This window comes from Montipora capricornis, chromosome 11 (assembly GCF_036669925.1).
Source record: "Montipora capricornis isolate CH-2021 chromosome 11, ASM3666992v2, whole genome shotgun sequence".
Taxonomy (NCBI): Eukaryota; Metazoa; Cnidaria; class Anthozoa; order Scleractinia; family Acroporidae; genus Montipora; species Montipora capricornis.
Window position 1 is genome coordinate 30831273 of NC_090893.1, and position 27500 is coordinate 30858772.

The window sequence follows — 27500 nt, forward strand, 5'->3', positions numbered from 1 at the left end:
GAAAATTGCTAAAGTAATCCCTGTTTACTAAAGGACTTTTTCGAAATGTTTTGAGAGAGTTATGTGCAATCGGTTAATAGAGTTTGTTAAAAAATATGACATACACTACTGTTGTCAATATGGTTTTCTGAAAACCACTCTACTTCTCTAGCATCTATTCACCTTATTAACAAAATTTCATCTGCAATTGATCGGCACGAGACCACTGCAGAGGTTTTCCTAGATCTCTCTATACCATTGACCATCAAATCCTATTTGGCAAGTCGGAACATTATGAAATTCGTGGTCTGGCTTTGGAGCGGATTAAAAGTTAATTTCTTGTCGCCAACAATTTGTTCAATTTAATTCTACATGTTCCTCTAAGCAGACTATTAAATGTGATCAAGGTTCCATTTGAGGTCCACTATTTTTCTTATTATATATATTATTATAAATTATTCTCAATTAACTCAGGTTTTACTTTTTGCTGATCTGGCTGATGACACCAGTATGTTTTATTCACATTCAAACCCAAAAAGGGTACAATCTGTATTAAGTGACAAGCTGCGCAATTATGATATGTGGTTGAAATGTAGCAAGCTTCAGTTAATATTAAAGACTAATTATGTTATCTTTAAACCAAGACAGAGAATAGCTAATGATGACTTTAACATATTCTTTGGAATTCAATTACTAAAACAAACAAACGTATTCAAATTTCTGGGTGTCTATCTTTATGAGCATCTTACTTGGAAGCATCACATAAGTTTTTTATGAAAGCAAATCGCAACATCCGTTGGTGTTATATTTTGATCTCGATTCTACCTTTCTTCAAGAACCAAGCTAGCCTTGTACTATTCACTAATTTATCCTTGCATCACTTATTGTAATTCCACTTGGTCTTCTGCATATGTCTCCAATTTAAATAGAATATTCTACTTGCAAAAGCGTGCTCTGCGAGCAATAACAAATTCAGGTTTCTGAGCGTATTCTGCTCCTTTATTTGCGAAACTAGGCATCATGGACATTTTTCAATAAATTCATTTCAATTTTTTAAGTTTATGTTTTATTATTACAATATCAGTTGTTGCCTCCGATGTTTTTGAATTTATTTGAAACAAGCCACAAAGTGCACAATTACAGTACTAAAACAGCAAACAATTATCGGCTACATGTTGCACTAGCATCAAAAAATTTACAATTCTTTATCAAGGTCCAAAAATCTGGAACTCTCTTCCTCGATCAATTTTTAAATCATCTAGTTATCTAAACTTTAAGAAAAATATGTTAGGGTTTCTTGAGTTATAGTTATGCCGCACAAGCATTGCGTGAGATTATTTAGATTAATGAATAAGCATATGAGGCGGGGCCCCTCTTATAAGCCCGGTGGTTTCTTGGGGTCTCCTCGCCACAATTATTGTAATATCCATCCTTTCTTTTATCAATGACTCTATTCTTATTATTGATTGCCTTTGTAATATCATTAATTGTGTGGGAAACAAACATTCATATATTCAAGAGACATTAGTAGACTAAGGCCTGTTCCAAACGTCGTGCTACTGCCGTGCCGAACTCAAATGAAATTGTCATTTCGATTTAAGCACGGCAGTGGTACGCCGTTTGAAACCATTAAGCGCGGCACGGCTAACTTAGGATCGGCACGACTACTTAGCACGGCAGGACTTGCCGTGCCGGCCGGCAGTAGCACGACCTGGTTTCAAACGGCGTGCTATTGTTGCGCCGAACTCAATTCATAAATTAATTTAATGTATTATTTGAATACTATTAAGCTGATGATTTGTTTCGTCTTTTGAATTTGGCGCGACTGTATTAGGTTCGACGTTTAAAACCGCTGTAACTTAATTACCATCAAAAAGCAGAAATATTGTATTTTTTTCCTGCATTTTAGATTTTCGATGGAAATAATGACGCGAATACAGCAAAGAAAAATGTGCTAAGCAATGTACTAATAACAAGGTGGCTACGTTTTGTGGTGAAGGACTTCAAAGGCATTCCTTGTATGAGGACAGAGGTGTATGGAGTGAAGCAAAAACCAGGTAAACCAACCAACTAATAACAACAACAACAATAATAATAATAATAATAATAATAATAATAATAATAATAATAATAATAATCAAAGGAGGGCATTTTAAATTTATTTTAATCATATGTATTTATCATGATTTATTTGTAAAGATACATATTTACATATAGTTTTTCAGTTTTTATACAAATACGTTAGAATTAGTCATTTTAGCGTTATTATGTATTATATTTTTAGTTCATATGCATTGATTGGTTACGGTTTACCGCCCAATCAAGCCATATAGGTCTGGGCATCCACAAGTTTGTATACTGTCATACTAATAATAGACATGTAAAAACTAGCGATATAATGTTAAATTTCCGACGTTTCGGCTACCTCATGAAGCCATTATCAAGGAGTTGGAAATGAATATGCGAGCTCATGATAGATATAAAATACTCCAAATTTGTATAAGTGAAGATGAGTTAGACAAAGGCTGTGTTTTCACGAGCGGTTTGTCAGGTCGGTTAGCGAGTGACAACCGAAAATTCCGTGAAAAAAAAACAGTTCCTTTCCCAACTCGCTTATAGTTAAGTGAGTCGGCAAATTTCAATAGAATTCTCATTAAATTTAAGCCACCAAAAACCAGGTAGCTTAAGGGAGTTGGCAATTACTTTCAACCAATGAGGAGTCGCTTGCGCTTATCCAAATCGGAAATACAGCAGTCGTGCTATTTTTATTATTTTTATTATTGCATTGGCACGTGCGCTATCCTCATTGAATCTTACCTTTGAGAATAAGTATTATTTTTAAGTCGCTGAACAAAGTCTGCAAACAAACCATTTTCAGGAATGTTAAGCGAGACAACGGCTGTCGTGAAAACACGACCAAAGACTTAAGCACGGATTGTATCTGTTTGCACGTTCAGCCGTGTTCTTAATTGCATTTCGTTAAACGGAAACAGTCCAATTTGTTCCGTGCCCAGTAATACGGGCAACACTTTTCTTGCAACTTGTCGTGCAAAAATGTTGCGTTGCAAGTTCAGATGGTTTGTTGCGCGTATTACCACATTCTTGCACAACAAATTTTCATGTTGCAAAAAGTAAAAGCGACGTGTACTTTTTACAAGATAAAAATTTGTTGCGCAAGAAGGTGGTAATCGGCTCAACAAACCATCTCAACTTGCAACGCAACATTGTTGCGGGACAAGTTGCAAGAAGAATGTTGCCCGTATTAAAAAGCCATTCATTCCTTAAAGCAGCTCAGGAAGTCCTCAGGGACAGCACTTGCGTGGTCTTGATCAAAATGCTTGCACACAGAAGATGACGTACTAATGTGGCCATCCACGCGTGTATGTAGATGGCCACGTGTGTATCCCACATAGCTACCTGTATCGCACAGGTTGCATTGCCGAAGTTGGTACACAACGCACTGTTGATTAACCAGCTGTGGTTTGGTCTTGCATTCTTGAAGGCCAATTTTTCGACTGACAAGGATGGGTTGGACTGTAGTTTGGAGCTTGAGACTTTCTTTCAACTGAGTCTTAACAAAGTTAGCAGAATCCTGGGCCCGGTTGTTTGAAAGCCGATTAACTTAATCCAGGATTAGCGTAAACTTTTATTTCGTGTTTTCAACTTTTTGGTGAAAGTTTCTTTTGCCTATTTTGGTTTTTCAAGATTGATTTCTTCTGATGTAACGTTTTGGCGAATATCAGCGTTGAACAGCATTTAGTAGTAGTGAAATAAACCCCTTGGCTCATTTTTTATCTGGGATTAGAGTTAATGGGATTTTGAACAACTGGGCCCTGGTCCTTAAATGGTACGACTACCCATTCACGTTATTTCTCGCCATTTCTACCGATGCTTGCGATGGATGCTGGTCAGTAACTCTTGAGTTGACAAATGCATAAATGGTAAAGTTGATAAGGTGTTGGGGGTACTTCAAACGTGAGAACAGGGACTTTAAGCGTTGACACTCCTCCGAGGAATAGGCTCAAGCTGAAGACAAACGATACGCGCCGTCAAGCATAGTTGCTAATAAGCTTCGTTTGTATCGGTTGTCGATGTGACTATGGTAGTGGAGAAGTACACCAGTACTGGTAGGCTTCACGTAGACCTTAGTCTCGATTTGGGGTGATCGGTTTAGGAGGTGGGACCCGAGAAAGGGAAACATTTCATCCTTTTCAATCTCCATGGTAAAACCTAGGTTCCAGATTCTGCTCCGAAAAAGCTAAAACATTGCTAAGAAATATGCCATAAAGTTGCTCAAAAGTTGCTCAAAATTTTGTAAAGTTGCTCGAATATTTCTATATTTTTAATACAGCATGTCTAATTTTAATAACAATTGTTTTATAATCAACATTAAGGTACAACTAAGTAACTAATTACAACAAATTAGGCAACCTTTAGTTGAATCTAAGTGGCTAGTTACAAAAATTTCTACCAAATCATTACGTACATCCGGGTTACCATGAGATGCGCACGCACCGCCGCAGGTCAGTGCATGTGTCGTTCGCCGCGGGTTTAGTCGTCTGTATTTTTCTCCGATATTTCTACGCCGTTGGCAGCTGCTTATCACGGTAAGTTAACAGTTACTTTTTCGTTTATTTTTCTTTTACTGTGGACGCGCTCCACATTACATTTTCCAGCCGCTATTGTCTGGATTTTTTCCTTTTTCGTGCTCTGTGACGCGTCACAGGCGGACTCGGCTCTTGTGCCGAATTATAATTTTATGAGAAGACTTCTGGACGTGTCTGGAGTTTAAACAATTGTGGTGTAACGCGTTTATACCCTTTCCTCGTATCTTTACAAGTCTCAACGAGTTTGTGACTGTTTTTGATACCACGTGGCGGACGAGTCCGCCATTTTGTAGTGCAATAAGCTTGACGTTTTCCTTATCCATCTTAATTTCTTCAGACGATGTCTGAGGAGTCTCAGAAAATTGCAAATTCTGGAGGTACTTCGCACGTGGACTTCAAGGCGATGTTTGCCGAACTTTTAGATGATGCCAAAAGAGACATTTTGGCTCACGTGCAAGACTCTATCGAGAAGGTTTATGCCGATTTTGAAGATTATGAGACCGTACCTGAGACCGGTGAGGCGAGCACTGAGTGTTCGGATACAGCTGTCGCAACGACTGTTGCAACTAAAATAATCGATTTTATCCAGCCAAAAACCTCAGACCATGCTGAAGGCTCGGATGGCGGTTCCTTTAAATCACTCGCTGATGAATTTAGCGTTCTAGAGGAAACTTCACCTGCCATAGATGCAAATTTGGCAGAAATAGTGGAGAGTCTGCTTACAGAGAAGCTCACCAAAGAAAAGTTGGCCGAGGTACAGAACAAGTACCTCACCCAAGATAAACAAGCAAGTTTGGCAACAATTACGACAGGAGACCAGAAACAATGATTCAGCTTTCCAGAAGCCACAGTCTTTGCTGTTGTCAGGTTTATATGCTGTACTTCAGCTGTGCAACAGTGCAAATGGGGATCAGAGGAATGTTTTGACCCATACAGCAGTCCTGCTGTTGTCAGCAAACAGAGAGCTTAATCTGAAACGAAGAGATCTCATTCGTCCTGACCTGAACAAGCAATATGCTCCTTTATGCAACCCATCTACTGCTGTGTCAACATTCTTGTTTGGAGATGACCTAAACAAAGAAGTGGAAGAGTTAACAAAGTCACAAAAGCTCAGCAATAAAGTGACTCCTAAGAGACGCATGAAACCTTACAAAGTCCCCGCCTTTAGAGGTGTTCGTGGTCGTGGCCGCTTCGGTCAGAGTACTGGCAGGGGAAGAGCATCCTCTAATTCTTTTTAGGTCAAGGCCGGGGCCATGCTCGGCCCCAGCAGAATCCCAGGTCCTCGGCAACCAAGACCCAGTAGGATCACCAGCTGAGGTAAGTCAGACAACTTTTGCTACTACTATTATTGCAAATCAAATTCCTTTTAAGGCAGGAGGGCTGCGAGACTGTCTTCATGTATGGAAGACTATCACATCAGATCCTTTTATCTTGGATGCAGTTACTCACTGTCATATTGAATTTGACCGGGAACCTGGAATATGCACTAATGTTGCTAGGCCTTTTTGTTCTTTACTGAAATTGAGCAGACTATCATTGACAATGAAGTAGAAAAATTCCTTCTTAAAGGGATAATAAGGCTATCATCACATGAGGATGGCCAGGTGATATGTCCAATTTTTACAAGGCCTAAGAAAGATGGGTCTCACAGGGTTATATTTAACCTAAAGAAACTGAATGAGTCAGTGACATACCATCTTTTTGAAATGGACACGTTAGAGACAGCTATTAGACTCATGAGGCCTGGATGTTACATGACATCTATAGATCTAAAGGATGCATATTACTCTATCCCTATTGCAGAAGAACATCAGAAATATTAAAAATTTATTTGGAGGGGTCAATTATATGCTTTCACTAGCCTGCCTATGGGATCGACTAGTAGCCCTAGGATTTTTACGAAAGTTTTAAAACCGGTCTTTAGCTACTTGAGAAGTCAGTTTGGCCACACCTGTCTGGGCTATATTGATGACTCTTTCTATCTGGAAGATAGTTATACAGAGTGTGAAGAAGCCACATTACGTGCTATACAACTTTTTGTCAGTCTGGGTTTTAAAATCCATCCAAAAAAGTCAGTTATCATACCAACACAGATCTTAGAGTTTTTAGGGTTCATTTTGAACTCTATTCTCATGTTGGTTACTTTGACTAACAAGAAAGCTGTTAAAATTTTGCAGTTGTGACAAACGTTCTCTCTTCCAAATAAACGGTTTACTATTCGTGAAGTTGCATCTTTTCTTGGGACCCTTGTCTCCAGCTTTCCAGGCGTAGAGTTTGGCCCTTTACATTATCGCCACATTGAGGTTGACAAAGAAGCAAATTTGAAATTGAACCAGGGGAATTTTGATTCATTCATGACCTTGTCTCATGACAGTTTGGAAGAGATTCACTGGTGGTCTGGAAATATTCTGACAGCATCAAGAAGAATTTTTCATAGTAGTCCTGATGTAGTTGTTTACACTGATGCATCCCAAATGGGTTGGGGTGCTCACATCAAACCTGGGAATAACACTAGTGGCATCTGGTCTAAGTTAGAGTTATCCGGGCACATAAATTACCTGGAATTATTAGCAGTTAAGCTTGCTCTGTCTTCCCTACTTGATGCCAGGAACAACATTCATGTGCGGGTTATGTCTGATAACAACACTGCTGTGTCTTACATTAATTCTATGGGAGGTTGTAGATCTTTAGAATGTAACTCCGTTGCTAAGGATATTTGGGATTGGGCTATTGACAAAGATATCTGGTTATCAGCAGCCCATATTCCCGGATCAAGCAATATTGACGCTGATCAGTTATCTCGGAATTTGAATTTGGATCTGGAATGGATGCTTTCCGCTCAAATTTTTCAGAGGATAGTGGCTTTATTTGGCAAACCAGATATAGATCTATTTGCTAGTAGACTTAATGCTCAGGTAAAGGATTATGTTTCCTGGAAACCACATCCAATGGCAAAGTTTGTGGATGCTTTTACCATTGATTGGTCACAATTTTTCTTCTATGCTTATCCTCCATTTTGCCTTGTTTCAAGGTGTGTACAGAAAATAATTCACGACCAGGCATCAGGAATTCTAGTAATTCCCTTGTGGACAACTCAGCCTTATTTTACGGCTGTACTGAGCCTACTAACAGAAACGCCACGTGTATTCAATGCTTCAGTTCAGAACCTTATTCATCCAACTCTGGACGGTCCTCATCCCCTACACCAACGCCTGCAGTTGATGGTATGCAAGTTACAGGCGATCCTTGCAAGAGTCTGAGATTTCGCCAGACATTGTCGACATCATCATGCATTCATGGAGAGACAGCACTCAGAAACAATATAAAGTTTATATTAACAAGTGGTTGCAATTTTGCAGTGAAAGAAAGATTGATCTGTTGCATCCCACTGTAACGACTGTACTCTCTTTTCTGCACAGTCTTTTCAAGAGTGGCTTGAGCTATTCTGCGTTGAATACAGCTCGGTCTGCAGTCTCTAACATCGATATGTGTGATAATGATGCTTCATCTCACACACCTGTAGGGAAGCATTTCCTTGTTTGCCGTTACCTTAGAGGGGTGTTCAACAAGCTCAAGCCTGTGCCGAAGTATAACAACATCTGGTCCGTGGATAATGTCCTTGATTACTTGAGTTTATTTTGGCCCCTGCACGAGATCAATTTGAAGGAACTCGCCCTGAAATTAGTCATGTTGATTGCCTTAACTACGGGGCAGAGGTGTCAGACTTTGACCTTTTTGGATACATCAGAGCAATATATGCGGAAGAATGATACATGTTTTAATTTTGCCTTAACTGAACACATTAAGCAGGACAAACCTGGCAAAGTGTTTGGCAATGTACGCCTTTACAAGTACCCAGTAAGGGAACTGTGTGTTTATGAAACATTAGATTATTACCTACAGGCTACTGAAAAGCTGAGGAATTCTTCAAAATTGCTTGTTTCGTACATTAAGCCCTATAAGGCAGTAACCTCGTCTACTATTGGACGCTGGATCAAAACTTTGTTTGGACAAGCAGGGGTTGATACAGAAATATTTTCTGGTCATAGCACTAGGTGTGCTTCAACGAGTAAAGCTCTTATGTCAGTTTCCACTGATGTGATTCTAGCTACAGCCGGTTGGACTGTTGAGTCCACTTTTCGGAAGTTTTACAACAAGCCGGTTGCTGTAACAAACCAGATGAATTTGGCAGTTCTCACTTAGGTTAATGCCTTGTACAACAAAATTGTATTGCAAAGTAGTCTACAATTAAAGTCGGCGTGTGAAGTTGTTTGGGTGTTTTCTCATTTTGTGCTCACTGCGTTAAACTCTCATGGTAACCCGGATGTACGTAATGATTTGGTAGAATTGAAAATTAAACAAGACTATCCTGTAAGTTGAAGTTTGATGATAATTCTGCCAAATCATTAGTAGTACAGTAGGGTTAACATGCCCATAGCACCCATATGTTCACACCCACCCCTTACGTCGTTTCGGCTGCGTTTTAGTGATCACAAAATTCTTTTAAGACTGACCTGCGGCGGCGCATGCGCATCTCATGTTAACCCTACTGTACTACTAATGATTTGGCAGAATTATCATCAAACTTCAACTTACAGGTAAGTCTTGTTTAATTTTCAATTAGACAGTAAGTGTAACAAGCTCGTTCCCAGGGTTTTCCCTTCCCGTGGGGGGCGCCGAGAAGGAAAAAGCCCTGGCAACTTTGCTTAATTGCTGTTTGAAGGTTGTTTGCTTTGATTTCATTGACATCTTTTGAGGAGCAAAATCTCCCTTTATGTCCAGCAGCACATTTCCAGTTTAATACCACTGAGGGACCCACCAAGTGATATTTCACTTTTGTGACATTCTTGCAACCAGATTGCTGACATTTTTTAAAGACTTCTAAAAGTAAGTCAAGGGAACAAATGATCTTCGTGGCATTAATCAGGGAAAGTTCCTTTTCATAGTCTTTTCGCTCACCTAGCCTAGACAGAGCAGGTACAAGTTTAGACGTGTCTTCAATAGCCGCAGAGGATCGAGCATCTTGATTTGGAGCATGTTGCTGTGATGGACCTGGCTGTGGAGGCGTAGAAACTGTGGCTTGTTGCTGCAAAGTGGTTGCCGACAAGGCACTAAAGGCAGCAGGGGGCCCAGCACCTTGTGTTTGACTCACTTGGTGGGCTGGGGAGAAGGATGAACCTTGTTGTTGACAAATGCCTACTGGTTGCTGGAAACCTGGCATGGCCTGTCCATGCTGTTTTTCCACTTGCATTTCCAACATAATATTGTCTCCTCCATTGTCAATACCATCACTATCATCATCTTGATACTTGCCATCATGACAGTCACCATCAAAATCAGTGCCAATTTTATCTTCGTCACTGCTAACATCATCCATAGAAATACTGTGCAGGGAATGAAAGAAGGACCAACAAAAATTACAAGGTTATCAATGCACAAGCTTGAATGTACATGTACATGTAGACACAAAAAACAAAAAGGTAAAAACACAACTCTCACAGGCCCTTAAGATCCTGTAAAATTAAAAATATAGCTTTTAAAATCAGGGTCAGACTACAGTCTTTTATTACGATATACCACCTCAAGAGTTTTGAATAGATTACCTAGTTTTCAATGGAGGACAAAATTTAATGGCTCATGTCCTTATGAAGGAGTGAACCAAGCCTTACCTCATTCATTTCTGAACTTTCGCTTTCACTGGCATCTGCTGCCAAGTCCTCGTCCAGGTCTCTAATAGCATCATTGACAGTTCCTTGCCACCTACTGTACAAGAAAGAAATTGCTTAATATCCAAAAATATAGCTCAAAAGCTTACATGGAAGGAATTTATTATTATTAATTTGCAAGTAATAATAACAGCCATGCAGTAAGCTGAAAATTTCTGTAATTAGGTTAAAATAGGTAGTACTGGAAAATGGATGTAGTAGTTGCAAGTACTGTAATCACAGCACCCTTTAAAAAGTAGCTGCAGCATTGCATTGCAAGTAGTAGTAAGTGGCTGTACTATTGGTTTCAGTTTAAGAAGGTATTAATATAGCACCAATACTTGCCAGAAGCTTCAGTGTCACTGCCTAAATCACTGCCTGCTGTGCTTTCTTCATCTGAGCACTCATACTTCTCATCAGCTTGAACAATTATAACGGAATTGTCTTGAATTATATACGATGTGTGGTTTGAAGACAATTCAGAAACTCCTGTGACATCTGCAACACAAGAGAAATTATAGTTTAACAAACTATGCAAAACACTATACAGCTAGCAGTTGAAACTGAAGCATTTTGACAAAAGCAGCATTTTGAAATCAACCTTACATCACATAAATGCCTAAGTACATGTTAAAAACTTGTAAAATATATTATCCATCAACTATAGCTATGTTCTCGTCAAAATCTACTGTTGGACAGGTGTGAAATGTTTCAAACAAGTTTGATTTTATAACCTTTTTTCAAATGATGATAAATGCATTTCAGAAAAAACAAAAATACAAATAAAACTGATTTGAATACATAAAATACTAAAACCACAACAGCTATTTCAAATGATACTGCATGTACAACAAGTAAACATGAATTTCACTATGATTGGGCAGATCATATACATGTACTTGTCTTTTAGCTTTTTGGGAAGATAACTTATATAATCATGTGAATCTTATTCCCTAAACTATCTGTGTACAAAGGCAGCAAATAAATAAAGATGTTATTCATTTCAAAGTAAACCCCACAGTTGCCCTGATTTCAAGGCATGAAAGCAATTATTTCCACATTGAAATGTTTGAGAGAAGTGTCAACAATGCAAACATAAACTTGGCTACATGTACATGGATGGGAAAAGACATACTGAATAAGACTAACTTTGAATTATCTAAAACACTCAGGGAGGATGCACTCATATTTCCAGCAGACTGCCCAGTCTGCTTGGCTGGTGTCGAGGTTAAAAGTGGTCCTATTTTGGGAAGAAACAGAAAAGAGATTATATAAAAATTAATTACTTGTGATCATGACACAGCTCGAATGGAACAGTGTACAAGAAATATCGAAAATAAAATTGATATATAAGCAAATAAGATTGTCATAAAAGTGTGAACAGTTAAATTGAAAGATTATAAGAGCTGCAACGGGGGTGTAAGCTTCCAGAGCCGTATGTAACACGAAGAAAACAAAAGAGAAACAGTTTCTCGCACCTTCAAAATGGCGTCGGCGTTTTGACAAATATTTATCTTCTGTTCCCTTTCGTTTCCTAACAACCCGTTCATCCTCCTCATTACCCCTTATAAATGTCAAAGTATAATTACAAGGTTAAAATCTTTCAGCATAACACCAAAAATAAATCCAAGAAGGTGAGCAATGAACTCGCAATCGCTCTTATAGCCGCACTTCAGCCGTGCAGAAACCCAAGACGTATAGAAAGTATTGTCGACCCAAATTCGTCGATGGCCTCTCTGCCAGTGTTGAACAGCAGCAGCTTTACTTGCGTGAATTTTTTTCCGTCCACTGCCGGCACGATGGCCGCCACGGGTTGACATGTCCAACAGCACTTCAAATAACTGAGCAATAAGCCCGTAAAAATCCCAGCCTTTCAAAACTATCACAAGCGATAGTATCTGTACACTTCAAACAACTTCAGAAACAAATACCAGAGCTTATCAACGGAGGATGGCGAGGATGCAATCCGATGTATATTGAAGAAATCTTCTCTTCGACGGTGATTGAAAAATTTAGGCTAAAACTTTTCAAAATCGATCGCGACTCGATGCGCATGCGCTAGTCGTGACCATGCTCCTTTAAAAAGGGGGGTTATTCAGCATTTTGGTTCATAAAAGCCCAAAAGTTACCAAAAAGTGCTAGTTTTCCGAAAAGTTGCTAGAAATTGCTCTCTGACAAAAAAGTTGCTAAAAAGTTGCCGAAACGTTGCTGGAAACGCCTAAAACTGACAGCAGGATGGGCGTGGTTGAAGGTGTTTAGGAAGTCCGTAGCTGTAGTTATATCACGCATAACAGTGAGAGTGTCGTCGACGTATCTGCGGTAATAAGCAGGGAGCTTTCCTTTCGTCCAATGATGACATAAAAACGTTAGCAAGCAAAGACCCGAGGGGGGACCCCATGGCTATTCAGTCGATTTGCTCATACAATGCACCATTAAACTGGAACAACTGTCCCTTGGTGGCCACGCTCAAGAGATCAACAAGGTCAACTTAAGAGATGTTTAGATCGAGATTAAGGTCTACGTGAAGCCTACCAGTACTGGTTTACTTCTCCACTATCATAGACACGTCGACAACCAATACAAACGAAGCTTCTTAACAACTATGCTTAATCGCGCGTACCGTTTGTCCTCATCTTGAACCTATTTCTCGGAGGAGTGTGAACGCTTAAAGTCCCTGTTCTCACGTTTGAAGTACCCCCAACACCTTATCAACTCTACCATTAATCCCTTTGTCAACTCATGAGTTATTGACCAGCATCCATCGCAGGCATCGGTAGAAAGGGTGGGAAATGACGTGACTCGGGTAGTCATACCATTTAAGGACCAGGATTCTGCTAACTTTGTTAAGATTCAGTTGAAAGATCTAAGTCTCAAGCTCCAAACTACAGTCCAACCCGTCTTTGTCAGTCGAAAAATTGGCCAAGACCTCCAAGAATGTGAGACCACCCACAGCTGGTTAACCAACAGTGCGTTGTGTACCAATTTCAATATAACCTGTGCGATGCAGGTAGCTGTTGGCTACAAACGTGGCCATCTACACACAGCCATTGATGGGTGCAAGCTGATGTAGATCGGCTGTACTTAAAAAAAAATCAGAGAGGGGGCGTGGAATGATCAGTATAGAAGAATGTCAAGTGAAGCCATGATTCTCGCAGTTATGAACGCAAATTTTTGCAATTGCGTAAAGAAGCCTGAAAAATTCAGGACTTCAACGGGGTTTGAACCCGTGACCTCGCTATACCGGTGCGACGCTCTAACCAACTGAGCTATGAAGCCACTGACGTTGGGAGCTGGTCATTTGTGGTTTCCAATGTTCCCGTGAGGAAAGAATCAGCGATGAAATGATATATGAAATGGATCACATATGAACTGCGGATATGAAATCAAGTGAAGCTATGATCCTCGCAGTTATGAACGCAATTTTTGCAATTGCGTAAAGAAGCCTGAAAAATTCAGGACTTCAACGGGGTTTGAACCCGTGACCTTGCGATACCGGTGCGACGCTCTAACCAACTGAGCTATGAAGCCACTGACGTTGGGAGCTGGTCATTTGTGGGTTCCAATGTTCCAGTGAGGAATGACTTAAACAAAACAACAACGAGCAGTATTCTCGAAGGGATAGACTTTCGAAAAGTCCTTCGTCCAGATACGCGCGGAAGGAAGGACTTTTCATACTTGATTGGTGCCAATTTAGCGACCCAAAAACGGGTCGCTGAGCTAGGCCAATCAGAGTAGTCCTCGTGGACCCCAGGGGATAGAGTTGTCAATCAAAATTTGCCACACGCAATGAAGCGTGATTTTCAAACATGCCACTAAGGCCACCGGATATTCCAAATTACGCGACCATCAGAGGAATATAATTGAAGAATATCTGTCTTGCATAGATCTGTTTGTGTCTTCTCCAACCGGAGCTGGGAGAAGTCTGACCTTTGAACTAGTCCCGTACGCTTTTGGTCGTTTACTTGGAGCGGGTGGCAATGCTGTCGTCTTCGTAATTCTTCCACTGATTTCACTCACGAAACATTTGGTCTCTAGCCGGTCGCTATTTAGGAGACAACACATTTAAAATCTTAAGTATAAACGGGTGTCTGGAAGTCCCGAGGCGATTTTCAACGACTATCAACACATTTTTCGTCGAATGGAACAAAAAATTTTAAAATGCATGAGTATTCATCGGCGAGAGTCATTGCATCGCTAAATGGTAAGGTTAAGTTTGACTAAGATGTATCTTTTAATCCCGGTCTAGTACGTCTCCTACACCTGAAGCGTACCTGATTTTTCATGAGTGAAATCAATTGACTTTCTTGACGATTCGAAGCTTTCCCTTACTTGCTAATCTTTCGAATATATTAGTCTTTCGTTTCTATCAGCACAAATCACGGCACAAGTGTTGGTCCAGAAAATACCACTGGAGATCTCCTTTCCAAGCGGCGACTCGAGATTGAAAAAAAGCTTTCGTTTTATTTCATCTTTGTTTCTGATACCTTTAGCACAAAGTTAACAAATTTCCTCTTTCGGTTTCGTAGAAACAAACATGTTCGACTGTTTTCGTCGGATTGCGCCATCAAGTTCAGGGCTTGCAAATGACGTCATCCCCTTTTTGGCGCGAGACGCAAATGAAAGCTTTGCAAGAGAGACAAGTCGACCTCTCGCGACTTCGTCGCTGGCTTATTCACTTCGCGTACGAAAAATCACGATTCGCTCGCTGAAACATTTTCTTCTGGGGTTATCGTGAGGTCGACTTGTGGCAAGTCCACCGAAGGGAAAGTGTACGTATCTATGGAGTTCGGGAGGGAGATAACAAAGACTGCCCTAAGAAAGGTTTAGAGTTCTTTCTTTGAGAGATGGATTTAGAATTTGACGCAGGGGAGATTGATAGAGCCCACAGGGTTAGACGGAAAAGACAAGATGGCAGCCGTGCGATCATAGTGAAGTTCAAGAATTAAGGGTTTTGAGGGCCAAGAAAGCGGCGCTGGAGGGGATGGTTTCACAGTTTACGAAGACCATACTTTTGTTAACCGAAACCTTTTACAGATGGTAAGAAATGAGCATAAAGATACTCCGGTGTGGATGATCGACGGTAAAGTATTTCTCAATGTTGATGGACGCGTTCGTCCATACATCCCGTCGGAAGATAAAACAAGGTTACCGGTCTACCCACATGCCCGCTAAATGAAGTTTAGCAAATTCAGTCTCATTGGTTTTATGGTATTTTGGAACCCCAAGCCTTGGCAGTTGCACAGTTTATAAAATATGGTCCCTGTTCTGATATGTTTTCGTCATTTTTCTTGCACTCATAATTTCTCTATACACTTGAGCAGCCGCAGGAAGTGAGCTATTTTCTATTTCTTCTATTCGCTAATATATATAATGGGGGTTACCTTAGAAGTTTATAGGGCGGCAATAGGCTTTTTTAACGATTGCTCTTTAATTAAATGTATTTGCTTTTCCTCTCTTATATTTTATTTTTATTACCAGTCATATCTCAGTTATAATTTTTACCTTTTTGTTGTTAGGCGGTGATAATGAGCCTCATAATCCTAGACCTAACCCTAGTTCTTCATTTTTGAGTGGCCACGCTAATGTTCGGGGTTTAAACATAGCCGATTAATTTGATGAGCTTGTCTCAATAATTTGAAACAGAAACTTCATACCTTTAGTATCTCTGAGACATGGTTAATTTATTTACTTTCAAGCGATTCTTTTGACATTCCAGGCTGTTGTCCTATTATGCGCTTGGATACGTAGGGGATGGGAGGCGGCACGGAGGTGTTGCTTTCTCAGTGTCATCCCATTTGTTTAGAAGTCAATGGGCTTGAACTGTTATGGATAGAAATAAAGATTTAATGCACGTACTTTTTTTTGTGATGTCTGTTGGGGTCCACCTTGTGTAAATGCTCAAGCCAACATTAATTTTCTTACGAATTTGCAATGTAGCGTTGATAGGGCTTTGTCTAATCCCCAAAATGCCCTCGTACTTCTTGGTGATTTCAATGCTCACTACGATCCTGTCAATACGTCTCAGGGAAGCCATTTTGATGCACTATTTTAACGCTGGATGGAATGTACCAGATCGCATCAAGTGATTAGAATACCATTCTCGTCGCCAGAGCCCTCTGTTTCTTTTGGTCACGTCGTCGGCGAAACGAAAGAATCTGGTCGCATCTAAAAGTTTTTTTGTTTTCTCCACTGGCTGATTAAAATTGTATGCGCAAAACAAATTAAAATAGCCTAATTTCGATAGATTAAAATTCAGTCCTAACGAAACGACATCATCTCGAGGCTCTGGGGAATAAATACAAATGAGTTTATTCCCCAGAGCCTCGAGATGATGCCTTTTGTTTAGGACCTAATTTTAATATACCGAAAGTGGGCTTTTGCAAGTACTCTGCATTACATTCTACTCCCGGCTCATATGGCAAGAAAAAACCGGGACGGCAAGCCCTTTTTGGCGCGTTTTTCAAAAAATTAAATAAAAACTTCTAAATTATGGTGACTACGCCAAAAAATGCGCGGAAGTTTCCGCGAAATTAATAAGAACTTAAGCAACGACGACGGCGACAGCAACGAGAACGTCATTTCAAAATATAAATTCGCGTTATTGTAATCACTTCGTAACTATCTCAACCTTTAATGTTTACCAGAAAGCCAGCAAGCGATTAAATTTACTCTAAGGGATTAATTTCAGAGTTCAGAGATCTGGGGCCGGTTGCTCGAAACCTGGTTAGCGCTAACCGTTGGTTACGAGGTATCAAAACCTATAGGTTTCCATAGTATTTAACGCTGATTAGCGCTAACCACGCTTCGAGCAACCCAGGCTTGCGCTACATAAATTATACAAATCGCTCACAAGGCCATTATGGAATATGGGGACGAAATTTGGCACGGGTGTTTATATTCTTAAGCCCTGGCCAAACTATCGAACCAAGTTGGATCCAACATGCCACATTGTTGGATGTAAATGTTGAGGTAGTGCCTAAACACCATCCAACATTGCTTGACGAAACTGATTCAAGTTCAAGTTGGCGTTAACTCTGTAACGAGAATCCCTCGTAGCGTTTGTGCTGGTTAAACTGTTGGAGGAAGGATATGACCGATTCAGACGACCAAAAAAAAAAAAAAAAACGATTAAGAGAACGTGCAGAAAAAGGCATGTTCACTGCAAGATCCGTCCTTAGGAGCTGATGAGAATGAGAACGGATCAACTTGCAGAAATTTTAAACGCTCCCCAGAGAGCAATCATGATAAAGGGGACTAAAAGTGTCCCTCAGAAATGGCCTTATGTCATTCTCGTTGTTTAAGGTTTCTGGCTGTTCATCAATGACCAACCTTGCTCGCTATCTTTGTTGCAAATCATGCTAGAAGACTTGAAAATGAGATAACGATTGCTGATTCGCTAAGAGCGCGGACGTGACTTGATTCAGCCAACTTTATTGCAAGAGCGGCAAAACACTGCAACATTAGGGCCGTTTATACGAGAGAAAATAAGCCGCGGCTTACTCTGGCCGCACCGTACATAATACGCGAGAGGAACTATTTATAGGAGTATAAACTCCCAGGCCAGGATAAGCCATGGCTTGAGAAAGCTGTGAACGCAGATTTTGTACCATTTATACAGGGTGATCGCGTCTTATGTAAGCCGCGGCTTATTTTCTCTCGTATAAACGGCCCTATTGTTGCGTCGAGCAGAATTGTTAGGCGTAATGTTGATCAAAGCAAACTCAATCCAACCCTTGATCAGACAAAAAATGTTGGAAGAACATCTTCCAACATGGGCGGCCAAACAGTCGCGATAGCGTCACACCGGTATCGCGAGGTCACGGGTTCAAACCCCGTTGAAGTCCTGAATTTTTCAGGCTTCTCTTCGCAATTGATGAAATTTCGTCCATAACTGCGAGGATCATAGCGTTACTTGATTTGATATCCGCCTTTTAGTATATGTCTATGATTCATTTCATATATCATTTCGTTCATTCAGTCGAACAATGTCGAATAGAATAAAGTTGGAGCGTTGACTCCAACTTTGTTCGATACTTTGGCCAGGACTTTAGAGCGACCTTATCGAATTTGTCCAATATGAACCTAATAAAATTGTAACAGATGCTATGAAAAGCACAATAGGGTTAGGCGTTTGATTCACAAATCATTACTTTATTATAAGATTGTTCATAATCTCACTCCTTCCTACCAAGTAGATCTATCGCCTACAATAGTTTGCGAGCGAACTCAACTTTCCTTAAGGTCTGCTCTGAATTTCACTATCTTTCCAGCTCGTACAAAACGTCTCAAACTATCCTTTTCTCCATCAACAACCAAAAAATGGAACAATATTATGCTCAACTTAGGTCACGCGACAGTATAGGAACATTAAAGAGGGAGCTGTCCATTCATACATGTATGCGTTTGGACGCTTGTGCCTTGAACTATTACTCATATAGAATTGCGGTAAAATTTTCTCCTGTCTGCTTGTGTGGATAAAGTATTGAAGATATAGGTCACTTCTTTCTTCATTGTGCTATAAATTCTGCCCTGAGAACTGACTTGCTGGCCTCCTCCTCCTCCTCCGAATTGTTCCTGCCAAATGGGATCGTCTCTCAGAGGAGGAGAAAGTTGGGTTGCTTTTTTTCGGTTATGTTAATTTGATAATAACAACAAAAACAACTGTATTTTGAATTGTGATAAAGTCGTAAAGGGTTTATAGTGAATGTCGTTATTATGCAGAGGGGCATTGGCCAGTTGATAGTGTAAGCTATATTATATAGAACTTTTTTCAGTTACTCATGGCCATAGGGCTTGCGTTATGATTGGTTAAATTTAGCATACTAATACTTTTAAAAATAAAAAATAAATGTCAGAAAACCCTTTAAAATACGGTGAGATATAGCTAGGAGGTAATGCATTTCGACAAAAAGGGAAAGACACATCCGTTGCTTCCGAGAACGCGCAAGCAGCACGTAATTATCAAGGCAGATCCATGTTGTAGGTGCTGTGGTCCATCCTGGTCTTGTTGTAACAGACCACTCCATGTGATAATAATGTATGAGCTATTTTGTTGTAAACAGGTGTATATATCTCTTTTTCGACGAAACCTCTAATGCGGCCAATAATAGTAACACTACTTACCACCTTTTTGCACGCACAGTTCGTGGTTGAGTGCTTAGCTTTCCTCTAAACCAGAACAGTGACTTGCAGACAAATTTGTGTTCGTCAAGGTCGCCTGCGATTTGCTTGGCACAGTTAGTCCGGATACGGGGCGGTAATTTTTGGGATCGTCTTTTGCACGTGACTTGTGAAAAGGGGTCACCTTCACTTTTTTACCATGCTGCAAGGATCACAGTTTGTTGAATAGTCAAATTAAAGATTATGGAGTGTGGGGTAGCAAGAACATGGGCTCCATCTTTAAGTAGCCGAGATGGACTCTGGTTAACCTTCCTTACTTTTAATTATTTACGTGTCCTCATGGTATTGATGATGAACACTATAACGATAACGATAAGGATGATGAGTATGATGTGGTAATAGCATGATTCTGTTCGAATTCCTATCGTAGAGAACATTGTGGTGGGGAAGAGCACCACCCAATCCTCCATATACAGTGACGATTACTCTAGTGGCACATCAGACAAAGCAGTTGATGGGAATCCTGACCAGGAATTTAAGAATGGACACTGCTCACGTACTTTAGAAGATGATCCAAGCTGGTGGCGAGTGGATTTGAGCAGTCCTGTCCAGGTCTTTGAAGTGCGCATCGTCACTGGGAATTCGCCCTCCTTGTCTGACGGGTCAAATGTTACAGGGAATCAAGTCTACAATATAACATTGGGTGAGAGAAACACTTGCAGAAATCTGCTGTTGAAAAATAGTGAACTGAGCCATAAATTTAAGAACAAGAGACTTTTCAAGCTTGATTCCAAGAGAACCATAAGTTATATGTTTTGTTATTTATTGTAAAGATTTACAGATTTCAAAAGTTTTTGTGTGTGCTCCAATTAAGAATTGGTTCGTGGTTAGTGTGCGTATATGGAGTTGTGGAAATTATGAGAGCACGATAGAGGCGTAAGAGGTGCTCGAAGCGATAGTCGAGAGCAACTCTAGCATCTTGTGTGCGCCTTGAACTTCCCAACATATCAACACGAAAAGCCGCTTAAGTGATTAAATTCGTAATTCTCATCATGGGAAACAAAAGCAAGTAAACATTTTTATTACCTAATTGAAAACACACCACCTTGAAAAACAAGTACACTGAAATTGGTGTGAAAAATGCCCAGAACGTTTGATCTCCTTTCAAAAGAACTGACTATCGATAAAAACGAAGTGAAAAAGAATATGTCTTTAATCTATAAAAGAAGTGACAATTTCCTTAAAAAAAAATTGTTCTTTTTAAAGTTTGGGCGTTTCAAACAGCATTTGCACTGGATTGTGCAGTTGGTGAAAATGGGATAGCTTGGTGTCATGTTTTCTTGCGTGTCCAACAAACTTAGTTTCTTGACCTCACTGGGAAAAGTATGAAACCTAAAGAAAAATAAAAATTGATTTTTTGGTCACAGTGGCACTTTAAGTTTAGCCTATACTCATTTGGACAAAGGGCTAGTTTTCAAAACGTCAGCTTGCTATAGCTAGTTCAACAAATTAACCCAGAAAAACGAAAATAAAGGGCTTTTTTCACTTGAATTGCAGGCGACAGCTTCAATGTAACAAATAATCCAGTTTGTGCGCGTTGGAATGGTTCATTTGAACTGGAAACATCACTTGTGTGTCACATGAATCCGCCAAGGAGTGGCAGATATGTTGGTATACTCACAACCAGAAGGCAGTTCCTACAGCTCTGTGAGGTTGAAATCTTTTCAAAAGGTGCTTCAGTGTTAAGTAAAGCTGTAGTAGAACTGGTGTACACAGCATTATCTTTTTTTATTCCAGTGTATGGCTGACACACTTCTACCCTGCATCTGATCGATTCGGGAAAGCCACGTACCCAAAGTCCTCAGGCTTTTTGGTCAGCGGGTGAGACCTGGAGAGATAACGGACTCCATTTTCCCGGAAAACGTGTTGTTCCGGTCTTATTGCGCATGCTTAAGTTTAAACGGAAGCAGTAAACAGCAGGAAACAAATGGGGGGTTGAAAGTGTTCGAGAAACAAAAACTTTAGATTTAAACACCATAAAAAAAACTGGAGAAATGATCATTGGCTTGCTGTAAAATACCCTGCGAGCAGTTGTTTTTTCCTACGCTTCCCGAAAGAGAAACCACTGCAAACAACCTTTAGTTTCTTTGATTGAGCCGCCGTCTAGCGCCAAGGACTAATAAATTGAATTTGAACTGGTAAAACGAGTTATTAAACTTGTTTTGGTGCTTGCGCAAGCGTTCAGCTACGTAGCTGCTGTGTTTGGGCGAGCCCGCTGTCTAATAATTTCATATTTTTCCACGAAATAAACGAAACGCATCACGTGGAGTATGACGTAGTTCGCACATCCTCGATGGGAAATCTAAGGGTAGCTCGCAGTGGTTTCTCTGTCGGGAAGCGTAGGAGAAACTAACTGCTCGCGGGGTAGCTATAAAAGGGAATGAACATGAAACTTCTGACGCTTTCGCTTAAGTGTATCTTAGTGTTTCAGCGTGGATTCCATCGTGAAGAATACCATCGTGCAAGCAGCACGATCGACAAATTTTTGTGGAAACGACACCAATGTCCTCTTCTACCACAATTTTATGTTTCCGTTATTCTGAATTGCTTCGACAAGACCTTTTTCCACGGAAATCTTCCAAAAGAGACTGATGTAATGTTTCCCCAAGGTACGTTTGCAACAGTTACGGGAATCAGTTTTTAGCAGCGTGGGAAAATTCCAAAATTCCCGTGCTATAAACGGTTGCTATTTATTAGTCCAAACTTGTTTAGCAGCTGCTTAAGGCCGCTGTTACACGTTGAAACTTTTAGCTGAAACTTATGTGCAACGGCGCTGCGAAAAAAGTTTCAGCAGACTTTGCACCGTGTAATATAAAAGGACGAAACTCGTTCGGAAACGTTGAAACTGGTCTTGAACTGTTGTTTACGTGGCCTTAGCCGGTTTCTGATTGGCTTACGCAGCGTAGCGTAACAAGACTGATCATGAGTGAGACCAGTTTCACGAAGTGTGTTACATGGTGAAACTCCTGTTTTTATCACCACTGCAATTGCTGCGACCCTTGCAGAAGCAGAAAGCGGTTCTACTTTTCGTAAAACTTGTCTCGCAACGGAAATTCAAAAAGTTTCACGAAAACCGACCATGTTGCAAGGTGCAATGCCTGCTGAAACACGTTTCGCAACGCCGTTGCACACAAGTTTCAGCCAAAAGTTTCAACGTGTAACAGCGGCTGTAGACAATTCAAACCCCGACGTTTAATTGTTAATTATTTTTGTGGTTTATATATTTCTGAGATGCTTTAAGTCTCGAGGTGCTTTAAGTAAGGGGAAGACAGCGACGGTAAAAAAAAAAACAAACAGCACTGAAACTAGTTTTAGATTTGGAATCTCCCTCCAAATTCTGGAGCTTCCTGTGTGGTACTTCGTTATATTACTTACCGACTTCCTGTCGGACAGTCATTGTTATGCAAGCGTCCAATAAAAGAAATGTTTAAGTCTATCATCCCAGAGTCTCTCCGGGGGCTCACCCGCTGACCAAAAGGCTCGAGGACTATGGGTTCGAGATTGGGATCACCAAATCCGAAAAAACCACTGCGAAAATAGGTTCAAATGGCGCGCTGATCAAGATCGCGACATTTTTTACAGAAGGGTCTTTCGTGGTTGGCCATAACGTATGCCGTAATAATAATAAGAGTATAGCATGAACAGTTGTGATCTGTTCTAGCAAGGCCTAGTGATTGCAGTGGTAGTGGAAATTTCAGCATTCAGTGTTCATGTCCATCCCTTATTTGATCTTATGTTTGTGGTAAGTAGTTTTCCTCGCTTACCGGCTGCATATCATTTGCATAAAATTTGCATATTGGAAATTATAGAGTTTCCATGGGAATGGAACCTTATTAAAAATGGCGGATTTGATGCAAATGAGGCTGGAACCTCATTAACATCCGCCATTTTGTTTTGGTGGGAAGCGGTCCATACTAATGAGCAGCAGGAGTCCATAAATGGGCGTAGCACCGGAAGTCCGCTGCAAATGTCACGCAAACCGGAAATCAGGCCAACATCACGCAAAATGAAAGTTTATTGACAAACCCTAATTTTACAAGTGGGAACGTGTGGGTGTCCGAGTGACCTACCCCGGTTCCCGGAGAGAAACTTGCTACACATTTATTCTAGGTGGTCTTGGACTGCTTGGCAACAATCGGATGAACTAGGACCACGTTTAGAAAGACCAATAAGAAGCAGGGCCGTGTTTAGATCACAGTTAATTAAGGGACTTGTTAAGACACCTTTAAACCTTCAAAAACAAGAACAATGTCGCAATTGATGTTGAATTGACCGTGACCCTGCACAATCTTTTGTTTTTGCTTCGCACGGGTTTGCAAATTAGTTGCGCATAATTTAATCGAAGGATTTGATTGGTTATCTTCTCGAAAAAAGGTGTGTTTTGTGCAGGGTCAAGGCTAAAAATACGGACAAAAATATGAAACTAAGGGTGCGTTTTTTTCGGAAAACCCGAAAAAGGATTCTTGAATCCAAAAACGGATTTTGCGTTTTTTGGGGGAAATCAAAAATCCATACTCGAGGAGGATACTTCGGATCAAATCTAAATCTGGGTTTTTGAGATTCACCACTTCAGCGCTTTTTTTGGGAAAGGATTTGAAAAAAGTACTTTTGACAAGCGGTTTTCTATGAAAAATGATACACAACAGCTACCGCTGAATTTTTTTTCTCGCACCATTTTACCACAGGTAACCCAGGCTCACTGTGTGTAGGTAAATATAGAGAGCATATGAGACGAAGTTTAGGTCTGAAAATTTGCTAGAAAATGGAAATGAAAATCGATAAAACTTACCGTGTGGTGAGCTGTTGTTGTCTTTAATACGTACACGAAGTTTCGGGAAAAATGGTCCCCGTTCACCTTCCTTCATAGTATAGTGACCAGGTAGCGTTGTACTCGCGAAGTGTCCAATAAGCCATTTCCGAGTTCATGTCTGCCTCCTCTTCAAAGCGAGTCTAAGTGCAAAGTTTTTGTGATGGTAATTATTTCTACTTTACATATGAATGGACTCTAATTTTCATAACAGCGTACAACGCTTTCTGGCCGCCATTTTAGCAGGTTAACTTACAAGTTTTACGGAGTCTGGTGGCTTCGCGTTGCTACCTGGGGATGCTTCAGTTAATTCATGGTTTAGAGAAATTCATGTTCCACGAGCCTGGCGTGTTTATTTAGCAACTGGATTCGATTTTCACGAAAGAAATCGTGCTTGTTTTGGGTCGATCGGAGTTCCTACGCTGGCTTCCGTCTCCTAACTTGTCACTATACTATGAAGGAAGGTGAACGGGGACCATTTTTCCCGAAACTTTGTGTACGTATTAAAGAAAACAACAGCTCACCACATGGTAAGTTTCATCGATTTTTATTTCCATTTTGTTGCAAATTTCCAGACCTAAACTTCGCCTCATATGTTCTCTATATTTACCTACACACAGTGAGCCTGGGTTACCTGTGATTTTACCGTGCGATCAAAGACACGAATAGATCGAAAATAGTTAGGTTTCCTGCAAATTCACATCAAAAATTACACTAGAAGTGTTTTTGACAGCAATAATATTGTTAGCACCTTTCCCACATCTAAAAAATACCCTCTGTAATCGATTCGTACCTTAGAACGCATGCTTTTCTCCACTCCTTTCATCAATCGCTAAGGTATTTTTTTTCTGGTGGCATTTTCATTGAGGAATTTCTCCAAAACAAACCAGTTAAGGCATTTTTTTTTTCCAAATTGCACGCAACTCTGGGTTTGTTGGTTTCCGTTGTCATGGAAAATAATCCTTGTTCGAGTTTTGCGTTTTTTTGACGCTGAAGAATCCATTGATCGGAGATCACTAATCCGTTTTTGGATTTTCCCAAAAAAAAAAACGCACCCTTTGAACTTGTCGAGTTTCATAACCATCTCCATGCCTTTATACGAACCAATAAGGAGTAAGTCACGTTCGCCTAGACCATACGAAAGAGTTCTGATGAGGAGGAAATTTAATGAAGCGGACATGTAATGAAGTGACCCCTTTCGAAAACACCTAAATGAAGGAAAAATGGGGTTTGGCGAATGCGAAAATGTATACACTTTTCGAGCAAAATATTGAGCCTGGTCGCGCTTCAACTATAATTTAATAGCAACGCTATTGTTTTAAATCCAATGTGGGAATCGTGGCCTTTCTTTACACGAGTTTACGATTTTATTTCCTTAACGCACGATTCTTTTATCAATTATAGCATACGCTAACAAACTTATTTGAAAACGCTTGAAAAAAAGTTAGCAACAATGGTTTTAAACCAGAATTCCGAATCACTAATGACCATTTTATATAATTCTATATTGTTTTCAAATGAGACGGGAGTATTATGATTTTGAACGTAGTTCAAGGTTTTCTTAATTTGGATTTCGAGAATCGCTTTAGACCATTTTATTGTGAAACGGGAGTATTTAGTTGGTTTCATATCGTATTTGAAAACGGTTCACAACATTGACATAGTGAGCAAACAACATACCTTTGAAACGCTTTATTCACAAAAATATGCTGTCGAATTTCGAACGTTTGTCTTGTTTGTTTCGAAAATATCCCGACCGTTTGTTCTCGTTTTGTGGCCACTGGTCATGCGTGACTGACATCGAATACAATATTCACTGTTAACGCATGCTCGATATGAAACGTGCAGGCCGTGAGCAGAGTCTGCTTTCCTCTTCCCGACTTATCAATGAAGATCGAAAGAGACTCTGCTCGCAGGGTAGGAGACTGGGAGATTTAATGACCAACTAGGAAACTCCCGGAAAGTGGGAGAGTTGGCAGGTATGTAATAAGGGCATAGTACTCGAGATTCGAAGGGAAAGGCAGCAGATAAGAATTTGTTTGTTGTATTTGTGAGAAATAGTTCTCCTAAAAACCAAACGCCGCATTGTAGCAGTAATAACCTTGATCCAAAAAAAGGTTGTTTTGAAACGATATATGTAAAAAGAGCCTAAAGGTCGTGAGTTGCGGAGGTGATGTTAAGCGAATTTCTTTCTCAAGGTTTTGCAATAAATGCTCTGGAACTATCATAATCTTTTGTATTTTCCAGCTTGGATGTTTTTTTGACTTGTGGGATTGATTGGGCACTTTTGCTTCGAGCAAATGTGAGTAGGTCCCTGTACGCGTGGTGTCATCAGCGAAGACATTTCAGTTTGGGGCCACTTTTTGGACGGAGCTCAGTAACTGTCTCCTTTCGTCACGGACGTGACCTGGGCCCTAGTAATGTTAACATGGCGACGGGCCGCGCTATTTGTGCATTCTTCGAGAAACAGAATAATCTCTCTACTGATTTGGATCCGCATTATCCTGGAGAATTGTGCTTCAAAGTGTGAAACGTGGCATAAAGCAAGTATTTCAAGAGCAATAGACATTGTTTTATGGCTACAAACGTAAAGAATGTGGCGACGGGAAAGTTGTCCCAAAATCGACAAAATATGTTCGCAACACAACGAGAGATCATTTGGGACCACTTTGAAGTGAAATTATACTTGGTGACATGTGTTTTGCCTTAATTTTTGGCTGGAATTTCGGGCTTTGGTGTTCCTGAACTGATCAGTACTGTTAGCCGGTCACTGTGTTAGCGAGTTTCTGTGTAGTCGTTTCCGTTTTAGTTAACTCACAACATGTACAATTATATATTGCATGCAGTATTTGTACTGTTTGACGCCAAAAGGGATTCAAAATTTAAACAATACTTGCTTTGAAAATAGTGTTTTACAAGCAGTGCTTTCAATAGAAAGATTTTCAAAGGTTCTTTAAGATATTCAGCATAATAGGGAGAAATGTTTGGCTAAGAAAAGCAGGTGAGCTTTCGTGTTTCACCACCACTCTACTACCCTAGTTTTCTTTTCTTTACTTGTGTCATGGAACTCAGTAATGGACTACGTGGATAAATAATAGTGGTTGTTTACCATTTACAAGCAGAAACCGGTCGATACTAGGTTTGTTCAAATGGTACGCAAAAACTCCCGAATGGGAAATTTAGTTGGGATCGGCGTGTACCATTCACAAAATTTGTTCAAGT

General features: G+C 40.2%; 1 protein-coding gene across 1 annotated transcript in view; it reads left to right on the forward strand.

Annotated features, from left to right (window-relative positions):
* The window catches only part of LOC138023367 (uncharacterized), a 157271-nt gene that overhangs the window by 43515 nt on the left and 86256 nt on the right, over positions 1-27500 (forward strand). Inside the window, exons 3-5 of the mRNA XM_068870378.1 lie at positions 1889-2036; positions 19842-20114; positions 20969-21142. Of these exons, the coding sequence (XP_068726479.1) occupies positions 1889-2036; positions 19842-20114; positions 20969-21142 (595 nt within the window). The remainder of the gene's footprint in view (positions 1-1888; positions 2037-19841; positions 20115-20968; positions 21143-27500) is intronic.